The sequence below is a fragment of the Callithrix jacchus genome, chromosome X (assembly GCF_049354715.1).
Source record: "Callithrix jacchus isolate 240 chromosome X, calJac240_pri, whole genome shotgun sequence".
NCBI classification, from domain to species: Eukaryota; Metazoa; Chordata; class Mammalia; order Primates; family Cebidae; genus Callithrix; species Callithrix jacchus.
In genome coordinates this window covers 126705818-126720422 of record NC_133524.1, presented here as the reverse complement: position 1 = coordinate 126720422, position 14605 = coordinate 126705818, and the positions used below count along the sequence as shown (strand labels likewise).

Genomic DNA, 14605 nt, shown 5'->3' with positions numbered 1-14605 from the left:
CCCACGGAACCAGCCTAGACTGCTGCAAAGAGGTCAGGAGGTGGATAGAGAGGGACAATTCAACAGTGGTGAGTCACTTTGCCACTTTTCAGGGGGGAAAGTGAGAAGCACGATTTAAATTGCCACTGTTATTATTGTGCCCTTTCATCTGGCACAAATGAGCCTCGTGCATGGATGAAAAGCAGTTGGAACATCCATAAAGCTTCCCCCCAGCTGGGCCAGGGTCAGCACCTCATATTGGGTGGGCAGGAAAAGCATTGCCAAAAACATTATGTAGCCAAAAAAGTCTCCGTTTAGCAGGGAAAAGGGAGCCTAGATACGTCAGTCTGTTAGGCAAGTCACAGACCACCCGAAGCCCGTTGGTTTCATCAAGCTTAAATCCAAACAAGCTGTTCGGGCAAACTTTGTTATCTCCCAGCATCTGGTCTCAGATGCTCAGCTTTCCTGCTGCTGTGGAGCCAATCTGACACCTCTTCACTCTCCTCTCAGTATACTGGCTTCACTTCCACCTCCTCACAGCTGTTCATGTGATGCCTCTCTTCCTCAGAGGTTCTGTCCCTGCTTCTCATCCGCAGCACACACACACATACACAGACGTGCATAAACACATCACTAGACTACCCATCTAAATCCTGCTGTGTAAGTTCCACTTGGGTTCATGAAGGCTGTCTGGTTCACTCCAGCTCAGTGTTCCTGCCTGTGAAATGGAGGACAAACTTCGAATCTGAAGAAGCCAAAAGCTCAAGGCTATGGCTTCAAAGATGCAGTCCTCGGCCAGGGGCTATTAGCATAATGGAAAGCTATCCATCTCTGCTGCCCCTACCCATATAAATGGGGCAATAAGAGGGGCTATCAGAACCCCATCATGCCACCACCATGGGATGGACACACAGACACACACATACACACACACACACACACACACTTTCATTGGAGCTTAAAATCACCACCGTAAGTCTCTCTCTCTCTCTCTTTGGAATTCAGGAAATGTATTTCCATAACATGAAGATTATATGGGGAATTGTACAGGTAGAAAATGCTTTAATAACTCCCATTACTGTCCAGTATAAACAGAGATGTGTTTGATTTCACTCTAAAAATAAGAATCTGAAGGAGCAGGGCACCAAAATGTGGATTTTTGTGGGGAGAGGCAGATCATGGTTTCCCCATTAGAACGAAGCCCTTGAAGTTCAAGGCTTTTGTTTTTTCCATGTGGGAAGGTCAGGGAAAGACCACAGGCTTCGGAATGAGACAGCTTTGTGCTGGTAGCCCAGCTCGAGCACTTACTTGCTATGTGATCTTGGGAAGGTTACTTCATGTCTCTGAGGCTCAGTATCCACAGCTGTAAAATGGAGATGTTAACATCTGCCTAGAATTGCTTAGATGACTAAAGGAGGTAAACCGTAGAAAACACCAGCCGAGTGCTTAACAGATACAGTAAATGCTTAAGAAAAGGTTAGTTAATTCCCTTCTGCATTTTTTTTTTTTTTCCTTCTCATGTAGCCCAGAGTCTCGACCATTGTGTTCAGGGAGTGGAGCCAACGGACTAAACTGCCAGTTTTCCTCATTACTGGCTTGTCTGACACTTTTGAAATAGTCCCTCTTCTTTTAGGAGGATTTTTGATCAGCCTAATGCAGCCCCGGAAGAATTGGACCTTAAGTCCAATTCTCACTCTGCAGTTTCTCCTCGCAGTGTTAATGAGACCAAGGTTTCAGATGTAATACTCCAGACGGGAAAGTTTCAAACTTTCTGCTCACTGTCCGGACTTTCCTCTTCCCCAATTGCTGACCCAGCCCCAACGTGTCTCCTAAATATGTGCCATTATGCTCCAGAAAATAAGAGCATGACTATTTCCTAAGATTGCCCTATGACTCCTAATTTGTTTTTCCCTCACTTTCACTCTAGAAATAATAGTGCCTAAGGCCATCCAGTTTCTAGCAGCCACCTATGTTGAGGGGTAGATGGGATGATGGAGACAGATATGATGGTTCTCTGAGATATGCTATACAGCACCCGAAATACATCTCTGATTAGTTTTTATTCATTTGTTCCCAACTAAAGGAAAATAAATTCTACCCTTTGCCAAAACTAGTGAAGTGGAAGAAGACCCGAATCTGAACCCCTTCCTCCCTGGTGCTTTTGCCTCCCTCTAGAGACAAAAGCAAGTCACTGCAAGCTAAAGCTACATTTAAGCAGGGAGTGGTGGAGGAAGATCAAGAAATTGGGGGCGGGGGCGGGGTGGTGGTGGTGGATATAATTCTAGGGAGGAATAAAGAGACTACAGAGTAGAGAAGTATTGAGATTTGTGGCAGGAAAAGCTCTGACAGGTCCTCCCTTAAATGTTCCCAGACTCTGGAAGGTGCCTTCAACTCCTCCCTCTCCTTCACCCCTTCTCTTTATCCTGCATACTACCCTCACTGATGTCAGATTCCGTCTTGAAAGTGAGTCCCTCTGAGGATTTAAGAAATTTGAAAAATTTCTCCAGCTCCTCCCCCTGTCTGCTTCTACGGAAGTCCTGGAGCCTCAGCTTTGAGAAGGGAAATAGGAGGGGTAACAATTAGGTGTCAGCCATATCAGATAGATAATAGTTAGAGCAGGGGTTCCAGATATGCCCACAACACTTAGCGAGTTTCCTTAATAAACACGGACCTACTGGCTGCTGAGTATTGGGTGCCCATCCCAAGGAAGGCTCATGGTTTCTTGAGAAATGTATCTGAGACGTGACAGTAGCTGCCAAGGCTCATCAAACATGCCATCTACCTACTTCTGCTGATACATGTGAGAACAAATGATACTTCCAGAAGGAAATAGAAATCGTTTCCTAGTGACTCAGAGCCCCATCAATGAGAACACAGGTGGTGTGTGTGTATTGCATCTTTCAGTTGAAATTCTTTTTCACAGAAAAAGATTTACAGATAATTAAATAAGTCAAAGACCAGCATCTGGGTCCTGGGGAAAAGATCACCAACATCATGTTGACCACCTAGTAAATGCCTGCCATATGTCAGCACAGAAGCTTTGCAAATATTTCTCTCTTTTAATTTCACTCAAGCTTTGAAGTCAGATCAAAAAGGATTGTAGTCCTTGCTTAGCCACTGTGTGACAGTGAGCAAGTTATTAAACTTCTCTGGGCTTTTGTCCTTAAAATAGAGAAAATAATACTAACCTCAGAGAGTTGTTACGGTTAGAGATAGTTTATGTAAAGTGACTGGTATTTACAAATAGTAAATATTTGGAAAAAAACCTTCTTTTGATAACCGAGCATTTAATGTAATGAGATCTACAACAGCAGTAATAATAACTATTATTTTTATTTACATCCTCAAAATATAGACATTATTATGTCATTTTAAGAGAAGCTAAGTAACTCTCTCACAGCAACCTTATAAGAGCTTGCATGGGATTCAAACCAGCTGTGCTTCTTCCCACTCAGAGTTAGTGGAAATTTCATGATCATTGGGAAGATCACGTTTGGCTGGCCTCATCTAGTCATTACGTTTAAACTAAAATTTAAAGGAAAAAATGTCCTTAGACTATGTATAGTGGGATTCTAGATCACTGTATAGACTATTTGCATATCACAAGTCCTAAGTTTGCCTTTTTATGCCTTTTTAAATTATAACAGTAATTTAAGAAAAAACTTAATTGACTGTAGAAAACAGAGAGAAAAATAACTATTATTCCACCACCTTAATAGATTCTAACTTTATCTTACTGTCAAATTTTTTTCTACTCTTTCAAAAATGCATACTTGACAGTTACAATCATACCATTTTCCATGTTATTACATATTCTTCACAAAACCCATTTCTACGAATCTAATAAGGGGATATGTCATATGATTTATTTAACCATTCCACTGTTGTTGGACATTTAGGTTGTCATAGTAGGTAAGCGTGAAAACAAAAAGGAATGATGTTACTTTCATCATTGCCGTAATCACCCTCAGGGACCTGGTGTCTTGCTCTATCAATGCTCCAATGCTTTCCGCCACTTGATATTTAAGCTTGATAAATGTCAACTCTACTGCTGAAGCCTGAGATACATTTGCAAAAGTATTATTTTCTGCTGATTTTCATCACACAGATTCTGTATTTCACCCTCAAGATGGGTAAAGTGTGGGCTAAGCTCTAGAGCATCACGTTTTTTTTCCTAGGGAGAAATGTCTTCTGAGGTACAAACAAGTAATAAAGAAATCTGGGGAAGTCCTGCCATTGGTGAATGGAGGTGCTTATCTGACAACTGACCTAGGGAATGGGGTGTCTCATTGACAGTCACGCCCCAGCTCTGGAAACTGATTCTGCTGCAGCACAACCAGGCCTGGCCTCAGCAAATCAATTCGGTCCCATCTCCAAGAAAAGATCAAATTTGTATGTAAAGTGGGCCCCAGGGTCCCGTCAGCTTTAGAGCTTTGGCTGCTTTACAGAAGTCCAATTGTTTGAGGCCAAATCCAATGCCAAGAGTGAACTGGGAAGAGAATTTCAAGTGGGTCAATTGTGCTGTCTCTTTCCCTGGGAAAGAAGGCCTTTCTGGGCCCCCATTCCTCCCAGACCTTAATGATGCCTCTCCCAAGTACCATCATATGGTTGCCCATTGCCCATTGTCACCTTCAAAAAATTGCAGTCATGCAAACCACCACGGCACATGTATGCCTATGTAACAAGCGTGCACATTCTGCACATGCATCCCAGAACTTAAAGTAAAATTTTAAAAAAGAGTTGAGCCAAAAAAATAGCAAACATCAACAAAAGAGTGATGATATTCTAATGAAGACAAAATAAACCCGCCCCTCAAAAAAAATTGCTGTGACATACCATCTCTTTAGCAAAGAGAACAGAGGTGAAGGAACATTTAGATACTGCCCCAATTCTGCCCAGTCAGCAGAGAGCTTCCTCCCCCAACCCCATCTCTAACTCCTGAAGAGTTCTGAAAGACATTAGAAGGGAGGCATCAAGGCAAGTATAGCCCCATAGAATATCAATAGTTACCCATAAAGTTACGCTTCACGTTGTTCAACATTTCTCAGGGAGAGTGCAATGAAGTGAGCTCTTGCCCAGTCAAAAAACTACCCAAAGATTATTTATTTCAGAGTGATGCCCTGTGACTTAAGTGAGATCATACCCGTAATGAACTGAGCCTAAGGGCCCAGCATTTGAGAAGTACTTCACATATATCAGTTGCTGTTGTATGAGTAACAGAGCTGATGTAGGCAGTGGTGTGCTGCAGGAGTGTGTCGGAAGACAGGTCCCACCAGACTAGAAATGCAGCAGCAAATAGAAGGTCTTACACTTGAGTTCAAACACCAAATACAGAATAGAGACTCCAAAAAGAACTTGGGTTTACTTAAGGAAAAAGAGTAGCTTTAGTTGAAAGTAATTCAATGTAAATAAAGTCTTTGTGTAAACTGTGTGGTTGTGCATGGGATTTGTGAATGGTGCATATACGAGTGATGTGAGTATATTGTGTCGTTTGTGGAAAGTATGTGATGCATGTGAAGCGTGTGTGTGTGTTCATGGCTTTGTACGTGGGCGTGCATAGGTGTGATAATGTGTATGTTATGGGTGTGCTTATGACTACTAATGTATGTACCTTGGGTGTGGTATAGGCTTTCAAAATAGGGAAAGTCAGACATCCAGGACTATATTTATAGGGGCACAGCTGGAAAGCCTCTTTTGGCCTGGTCATTGGACATTTATAACTTGGAGTATGTTCAAAGAAAAGCAGCTAGACGTGCATAGGGGCCTTGAAACTATGTCACATGTTAAACAGATGAAGACACTGGGAAAGTTTAACCTAGGTAAGAGCAAGGTGAGTAGGGGGTGGGATAATGGGGAGAGCTGGCACTATTTCTTAGGAAGGAGGACTATGAAAGTCAATGCCAGGGCCAGAAGGCAGAAGTGACTAGGAGCGAGATTTGGTTTCAGTTTAAGGAAAAGCCTTCTAATTCTAATAGACATTGCTGTTTTTAGATGGGATTGGGCTTCCTGGTGTAATATGGGCTCCCTCCCATGTGTTTATTCATAAAGAAGCCTTCATGTCCTTGATCTCATTGGAGTCACATGACAACCTTCTAGTCCAAGCTAGCATGAAATGGTTCACCCCACCCCCTTTTTCAGGGTAGTGTGTTAGAGCAGTAAGGCCTCAAAAGACATCTTATAAAACTCCCTTATGTTTTTGATTCACCAGGATCATATAAACCTTAAAAATATGCAAAAGAAAAAACTAAACTCTGTGTATATGCAGATCTTTTTCTTCCTCAGAGATCTTGCTGCTGGCCAGAGCTGTACTTGAACTGGCTAATATGCTGTAGTCTGTTAGCAGGAGGTCAAACTCCTGGGATGGTTCTCAGCAGGGCGTTGGGGCTGGCAAGAACTAAAAACAGGTCTCTGCTGAATTAAGTTTCTGAGGCTCCTCCTCTCCCTGCCTCCCCTCCCTGGCCTGTGAGGGGGCAGAGGAAAGAGGAGACAACCCCAGGTTTGGTCTATGGCTGGTGCCCAATGACGCACTCTCACCAATATAGATACTGGAGGTGGAGACTATGGAAAAACAGGTGGCCATGGGGGCAGGTGGCAGCCTGAAGGGGGTAGGGCTTATCAAGGGGGAGTGAAGGACAGTGTGGGTGGGGGTCCTGGGGTATGTCAAAAAGAAAATACCAGTCTCCTGAAACTTGAAGGACGAAAATATAATCCATTGTCAAAATGTACTTTGTAGAAGCAGTTCTAGAAAAGGGGTGAAATGTGACCCACATACGCCGGTGCTGTGATCTTTGCACACTTATGTCCTCAATTCCATAGAAATAGGGGAACCAAGCACTGATCTCAAGTACCCAAGGAAAGAATCTGACTAAAGAACCCAGGTGTCCACCACTGGGCAGTCTGGGGCAGTGGGCAGCTGGCAGAGCCTAAGCTAACCCAGATAAGCTGCCAACCTGTTGGGTGACCTTGGGCAGGCTTTTCCCATCTTCGGTGTCATCATCTCCTAAACGAAGAGGTTAAATTCGACGACTCTAAGGGGCCCATTGCTGATATTCTGTGTTTGAGATTGAGACAAAGGGACAAACTTCAAAGCAAAATGAACCCCCCACCTCCTTCAGGGTCCCTGAAGCCCTGGCTTGCCCCGTCAGGGACATTCATCTTGGGCCTTTAGGGTCCTTGACTTGCGGGATGCCGCTCCTGCGGCGTCTGGCCCCAAAGATCTGGCAGTCCCAGCAGGTGGCTGAGCCAGCGACTCCGCCCCCGCGCTCGTCCCGCGTCCCGCCGAGCCATTAGCGCGATTGCTCGCGGTTCCCGGCAAAGCTGGTGATTTATGCGGGGCCTCGACGGGGCAGTCCCTTGAGCCAGGAACAATTAGCTAAAAAGCCAGCAGGAAGCGAGGCAAGGGGGCGACCAGCCAAGCTCCAGGGCGCCCAGCCGAGGCTGCAGCCGCCGGCGGCCCCGGGCCGAGCACCCCAGCCCCCCGACTCGGTGGGCCCCACTCACCACGACGGGGGCGGGGCTCAAAGGCCGAGGCGAAAAGGCAGTCCAGTATCCACGCCATGACCCGCGCTGAGTGCCCGGCAGCTCGCGTTAACCTTCGCGTCGTGTCCCGCACCGGCCGCCCTAAGTAGCCCCCGGTGACCACGCCCTGAGCCGCACCCTGCACCCAGCTAAGAGTGTCTTGGTCACCGGATACCTCGAGCATGTCACGAAGGGGACAGGGCCTCAGGGGAACCCCCCCTCCCCGCCAGAAGAGAGGCCGCTGGTCCGCAACCCCTTGCCCCACGCGAAGGGAGGCCAAGACTCACAGCTCCTGTCCTGGAAGCTCTGACTCTGAGGGCGGGACCCTGCCCCTACCCTAGGGAGCCCAGAGTCTGAGGGGAGACGCCATCTCAGCCCTGGTGAGCCCCAAATCTGAGAGGGAAGGAAGGTTCCCGTCCCCCACCCCCACCCCAGGCGCCCTTGATCCGGCACACAAAAGCAGGCCTTTCCCCAAAGGCTGGAATTTGAAGGCGAGGTTGCGCACCTGTCCCAGGGAGCCTCAGCTCTGAGGGCGAGACTGTATCCCAGGCTCTAGAAAACTCCACGGTTTAGCGGAGAGTTATCTCAGCCCTCAAGAGGCCTAGTCTAAACGGGAAGCAGTGTGTGTCCCAGGATATCTGAATCTAAAGGGGAGGTGCTGTCTCAGCCTTGGGGACCCTCCCAGGCCCACCCCTAAACCCTCCCTTAGGGCAGGCATCGCCTCAGCCCCGAGTAGCTCCAAGTCTGATTTAAACCACTGCTCCGTTCTAGAGGACCAGGAAAGTGAGAAGGAAAAATGATTTTTGCCCCCTCAAGAAGACTGGTATCTGAGAGTAATCTTATTTCCCTTGACCTGGGAATTCTGCAGGGAAGAGGGAGATGCTCTCCTGCCTGGGAACCTTTGTATGGAGGGGGTTGATCATCAACTGAGATAAAAGAACCCAGTGTCAAGTAAGCATAAATGTGGGGTGTCCCCAGTTGCTGCCGACTTACAGATTCCACTGCCAATGGTTTTGCTTGGGGCACTGATATAGGAGGGGGACCAACATTTATTTTTAGAAAGAATCCGATATTTGATATTTCAATGGGGGGGGGTGGTACTGTGCTGGATTTTCTTAGACTTCTTTTATGGCTTTGTATTTTTACATTTTAAATACATATGAGGGCACAAGCCACAATGGGTTCAGTGTTTGGGACCCCTGATGGTGTTAAAACAGCCCTGCCTTCCAAATCCTGGGGTAGAATCACCCACCAGAAATGGACCACATTGGGCAGGAAGGGCTTCTTAACGAAATTCCTTTTTACTTCAAACTCAGGGACCCACATTAATTTCTCTCCCAATTCGCCATTGGTAGCTGTTCAGACGTGACTCTGTGCCTTGTTTTGCGCCACTGGGAGAATGGGGCTCTGTCGATCAAAATGCTACTGAGGAGGTAGAAAGAAATATGGAAAATCTTCTAACAGCTCAATTGCAGGCAAGAGGAGTGGAAGCCTCAATCACGGGGTCCGTTGGGGAGAGCAGTTATTATATTTGCTTTGCTAACCACTGATATTAGCATTAATGCTGCAAAAAGGGTGCATAAAATGGAAAAATTGCCTGTACTTTGCCGTACAATTCTTAGCGAAGCAGAGCTATCCTCAGAGTTTAAAGGCCTTTCACTCATTTTCCGTTCTTTCTGAGAAACATGGCACCTCTCTGCCTTTGTACCAATTTCTAAATCATTTCCAATTTTCCCTGTTTTCTAAAAGCAATCACAGACAACAAACACTTACCAGACCTGCTCCTTTACCAATTTCTGCTTTACGAATGCTTAGTCAACCAAGCCAAACAAGCCTGACATCTAGAAATGTCCAGTTTCAGGCCCTGGATATTGAAATCTCAGCCTAACCTCTTCCCATGAGCTTATCCAGCACCAGCTTTTGAAATGGTCTCAATGGGTTCCTTTTTTTTTTTAATGGAATGAGCTGTTTTGGGGCTCCCTCATGGCACAAAATCTGCCTGCCTGGTCCAAACCAAGGATCCTCAGAAACAGAAAGCACTCTGCTTCCAGGGCAGCTCTACATGAGGTACAAACCCATGACAGCTATCCTTCTTTGTTGCCTTTTTTCTCAAGAGGTGTAATGTAATAAAGGAACAAAGCTACAGAAACTCACAAACCCAGATTAGAAGTGCAATTCTGTTATGTTTTAGCCATGTAATCTTGGGAGGGTTATTTAATCCCTCTGAAGCTTGGTTTCCTGTAAAATGGGGATATTAATAGCTATGAAAAAGCTCCAGGTAGACAAAGCGTCTACTCTTTTGGGAAAAAAGAGAAGAGGAAATACAGAGATCAGAATTCTTTAAAAAAATTGATTTAGTAACAAAGTTAGCAGTTCGGCCCTGTCCCTTTTCTTTGACCTGCCTATTCTGCCACTTAATTACTTAGTGTTACCCTCCTTTTGTTACCTTCCTTTATCCTTAACTAAATGTTCTGGGGTAGAAGGACATAATAGACATAATAGGGAAATGCATTCATCCATCAATTTATTAATTCATACAACAAATATTTACCAAATGTCCTCTAGGTGCCAAATATTGAGCTATGCAAATAATGTTGATTCATTCAATGAATTATTATGCAATTATTTTTAAGCGTATAATTTAGAAGCTTATATGATAATCTGAAAATACGCTTATGATACTTTGAAAAAAGGCAGGATGCAAAATGTGTAAACACTGTAATATAAACAGTGCAAATAAATAATAAGCTTATATACAGAAAAAAAGGCTAAAAGGAAACACACCAGAATCTTAGTCATGATTGTATTTAGGTAATACAATTATGGGCAATTTTTAACTGTTTCATTATTTTCATATCTTAGTATTCTCCAATTTTTCTTTAATAAACATATATTATCTTCTGGAGTTAGAAAATCCTACTTAGAAAAAAAACTACAGCTTTGTCTCTGCTGAATCAAGGACTAGGCTAGATAGGGGAATGACTGAGGCCTTTAGGTTGGCACTGTGCTAGTGGCACAGGGCACTTAGGCTGGTCTTGGTGACCCAGAAAAGGCTGAGAAAGTTGGCCTGTGAGTAAAATGCAGAATTCCCTTCCTGTGCAGGGGCACGTAACAAGTGCCCCCATAGAGCAGCCAGGAACCTGCTAGCCTGGACCTGTAATCCCTCATCCTACAGTATGTGCTCACAAGGGACACATAGGACACCTTTGTCCTGACAGTGAAGACCTAGAGCTCTACAGCTTGCTGCTTCTTAAGCATTTCCTATTGTAATTCCAATGAAGAGCCAAACATCCTGTTCCTAGCTTGGGTCACTGTCTTCCCAGAGATCTTTAGCCACAATGATAAAGTGATTCTGGGGGCTTGCTGACTTTCAGAAGATGGGCTTTGGACCTTCTTAACCTTTTTTCTGAAGCCCAAAAGTGCTTGGCACCCAGGCATATAATTGCTAATTAAATGGGACTCTAAGAATTAAAGGCCCTTAAACCTTGTTGTGGATCAATGTTTCCCAAAGTACGGTCCATTAGACCAGATGCATCAGAATCACTTGAAGTATCATATAACAATGCAGGTCCCTGCTGCCAGTCCTGCTAAACAAGAATTTCTGGGCATGGGGACTAGAAAATTGTATTTGTAACAGGCCTTCCATGGGGACTTTTATGCCTACTAAGGTTAGAGAAACTCTAATGTAGAGGAAAGAAGTCTTTCTTTCCTCTTACATTTCCTCAAGGAATTCTGCGGCACCCTAGCCACAAGAAACACTGGGGCGACCAAATGGGGAAACTGATCACTTTAAACCTACTCTACTTCTTTTGGGTGTATGAGGAAATGTGTAGCATGGAAAATTGACCAAACTTTGAAACTTGACTCCTCATAGGGTTTCCAGGTGTATTCAAAATGAACATACTCCATACACGTCATTCATTTGGATTTTCTAAGAATTCTTGTGTGTATGTCTATATAGCACTTCCCAGTCTGGTTATTTCATTTGAACTTTCTACTTGTTAGGTTTCTTGCATCAGGCAAGAGAGCACAGTCGAAAGGGTAGTTAAAATACCAAGAGTGAGGTTGGACTTACTGGCTGACTGGCTGGGTGAATGTATGTCTGCTTCCCAACATAAGCCTCAGGCTCCTCCTCTATGAAATGGGAATCTCAGTCCTGCCACCCACCTCCCTCTACAACGGGCTTGTCCAACCCACAGCCCTGCGGGCCACATGAGACCCAGGACAGCTTTGAATGCAGCCCAACACAAATTTGTAAACTTTCTTAAAACATTATAAGATTCTTTTGCCATTGGTTTTACCTCATCAGCTATCATTAGTCTTAGTGTACTTTATGTATGGCCCAACAATTCTTCCAATGTGGCCCAGGGAAGCCAAAAAATTGGACTCCCCTGCTCTACAGATTGTTAGGAAGGTCTATGCATTTTCAGGAGTGAGATAACAAAGTACTTATCTCCGGGCCCATGAAGGAATTGGCAGATTAGCACCTCGCCTTCCAGCATCTCCTTTTGAGAAGTCCTATCAGAAGGCCCACACAGAGTGCACAGGGACCATATTTGCTCTCTAAAGGGGTTTTCGAGCCCCAGGACCTCAAGACTCTGCCTCCTTGATTTTCTATTTGTGAAAGACTTAGCTGGGCAAATGGTGAACATGTCAGTGAAATCATGGGGGACTTTGGGGGACCACTTTGAACATCAGAAGGGCCTCCGTTTCCTCATTTCTCAAATGGGGTTATACAGAGAAATCTTGAAGTTCCTTTCCAGCTACTTAACAGCATTTCTAGGGGTACATTGCTTCCATAGCACTTTTTTCCCAAAGCTCTATTAATTCTAAACATTTTCATATCACAGAAACCTGACAAAGTCCTGGCAACATCTTTTTGAGGTAGAAATGGGAGAGAATTATTCCCATTTTTTAAGATTTAGAAAAGTGAAGCAAAGTAAGTGACTAGCCCAAAGTCACCCAGGGGAGGAGAGACGAGCCGATACCAGCCTCCACATCTCTCGCCCCCTGCCCATTTTTTTTCCAGTACTCCTTGCTAGATCCCAGGAGCTGTCTGTCAGTGTGCTGACACCACTCAGGAAAATGTAAGTTTCATCCTGACACCAGAAAGACAGAGCAACGATTACACTTCAGTCCCCAAGGAGGCAGAGAAATTGCTTTTAGTTGACAAGTGCATCTCCCACACACATACCCCTCTGGTTGAATGAAAAGATAAAATCAAGTTAAAAATCCCAAATGCTCACTTAATTTTGTAAAGCATTTTGCTCTTTGAGCTAGGGGGAGGCAGGATGAGAGAATTTTCCAACTCCAGAAGTCTCGACAGGGTGGGGCAGGGAACACAATGGGAAATAAGGGGGGTACAGAAAAAAAAGTCACAAAGAACAAAAAACACGAGGAGGTTTTCTTTTAGTTTTGTGCCACAATCAATAAGAACATGGAGTTATCTGAAAAAAGAACTAGAAAAAAAAACTCAGTTGTGTGTTTATGCCTTTGAAAAACTACAAGAGAGGCAAGCCACTGATATTTCCATTCTAGATGAAAATTCTGTGGCTTCCAGTAACAAGAGTTTAGGGGCTCAACAGGGGGACCATCCACTTCTGTGTGTTACCATAGACTCCTAGGCTTTACTACCTCTGAAGTTCATCTCTGCAAAGCACTTGCCCTTATATGTATAAGGGTAGCTGCTCCCAACTCACTCTTATATATATTTTTAACCCGAATTGCATACAGCTTTGGGAGGTTGGCAGGACAGATTAGCACAACCTTCATTTTATAGAGGAAGAAACTGAAGTTTGAGGAAGGGGAGTGACTTGCCCAAAGTCACTGCCTTTTTTGTTTGTTTGAAAACTGTTCTTGAACCACTTTTTGGGCTTCCTTCTTTTGTGCATGGCTTCCTTGCACACTACCCATATCCAGCCTAAAATCTGTTCTTTAGACCATTGTATGTCTCTTGACCCTTCCCTTGGACTCTAAAACCTGGAGACTTTCACCTTGCTGAGAATTCCAAAGTCTTAGAAAGCCTAAGAATCTCCCCAGCTAAGAAAACTTCATTCTTAGGAGATGTGTTCTGAGTATTTAGGAATGAAATGTTATGATATCTGCAACGTATTTTCAATGTTTCTCTCTCTCTCTCTCTCTCTCTCTCTCTCTATATATATATATATATATATATATATATATATATATATATATATATATTTATTGCAGATATCACGACATGATCTCCCTCTTGTTCTACATACAGAGAGAACAAGAGAGAGATCATGTCGTGATATCTGCAACATGCTTTCAAGTATATATAGATACATATAAAATAAATAGAGAGAGAGAGAGAGAGATTGCATAAATGTGGCAAATTGTCAGTGAGAGTATTTACAAGTATTTATTGTGCTATTCTTTCAAATTTACAATATGTTTAAAAGTTTGAAAATACAAAGTTAAGGGGAATCTCCTCCCAAGCAGCCACCCCACCCGTCTACTCTAAACTCTGTCTGAGAGTCAGTGGTGCATCCCTCCCACGGGGCTCTGCCTCAGGACTCTATCAGGATGACCTAGCCCCAAACACAGAACCAGCTCAGCAGGAGGGTAAGGCTACACCTGTGAGTGGTCGTGATGTCTTAGATGGAGCCTGGTTGCTGATAGGTTACTACCTGTACTGCATGAGAGTTTAGGGTGAAGAATTTAATGGCAAAGCAGCTAAAATAGAGCTCAAGAGAAGGAGTCCTTAAACAAATTCTAACTAGAGCTGGCAATTTTCCAAAAACCATTTTTTCTTTAATTTCAAAACTTGCTTATCAGGGTTGAAAGTGCCATTAGAGATAATCTAGTCCAACCTTCTCACATCACAGGGGCCGGTGGGAAGGAGGCACTGAGATCCAGAAAGGGAAAGTGACTTACCCAACATCGCCTAGCAAGTTAGTGGCTGAAAAGGGACTAAAAGCCAGGTATCCATCATCCTAGTCCAGGGCTCGGTCCATTACATCACACTGCTATCCCACTTGGGTTTCCTGGGTTCTTGAAAGGTCATCTGCCCACCCCAAGGCTTGCTTTCTTCAAACCAGCGTGGCACCTGGGAGATTTGCAGTCAGCAACAGTCCCTGAGGCT

The 14605-nt window shown here is 44.3% G+C and overlaps 1 protein-coding gene across 1 annotated transcript in view; it reads right to left on the bottom strand.

Moving 5' to 3' along the window:
* ARHGAP36 (Rho GTPase activating protein 36) overlaps positions 1–7577 on the bottom strand; it is a 30737-nt gene extending 23160 nt beyond the window's left edge. The window contains exon 1 of the mRNA XM_035288704.3: positions 7480–7577. Within this exon, the coding sequence (XP_035144595.1) occupies positions 7480–7537 (58 nt within the window). The 5' untranslated portion in view covers positions 7538–7577. The remainder of the gene's footprint in view (positions 1–7479) is intronic.
* Between the last annotated feature and the right edge of the window lie 7028 nt (positions 7578–14605).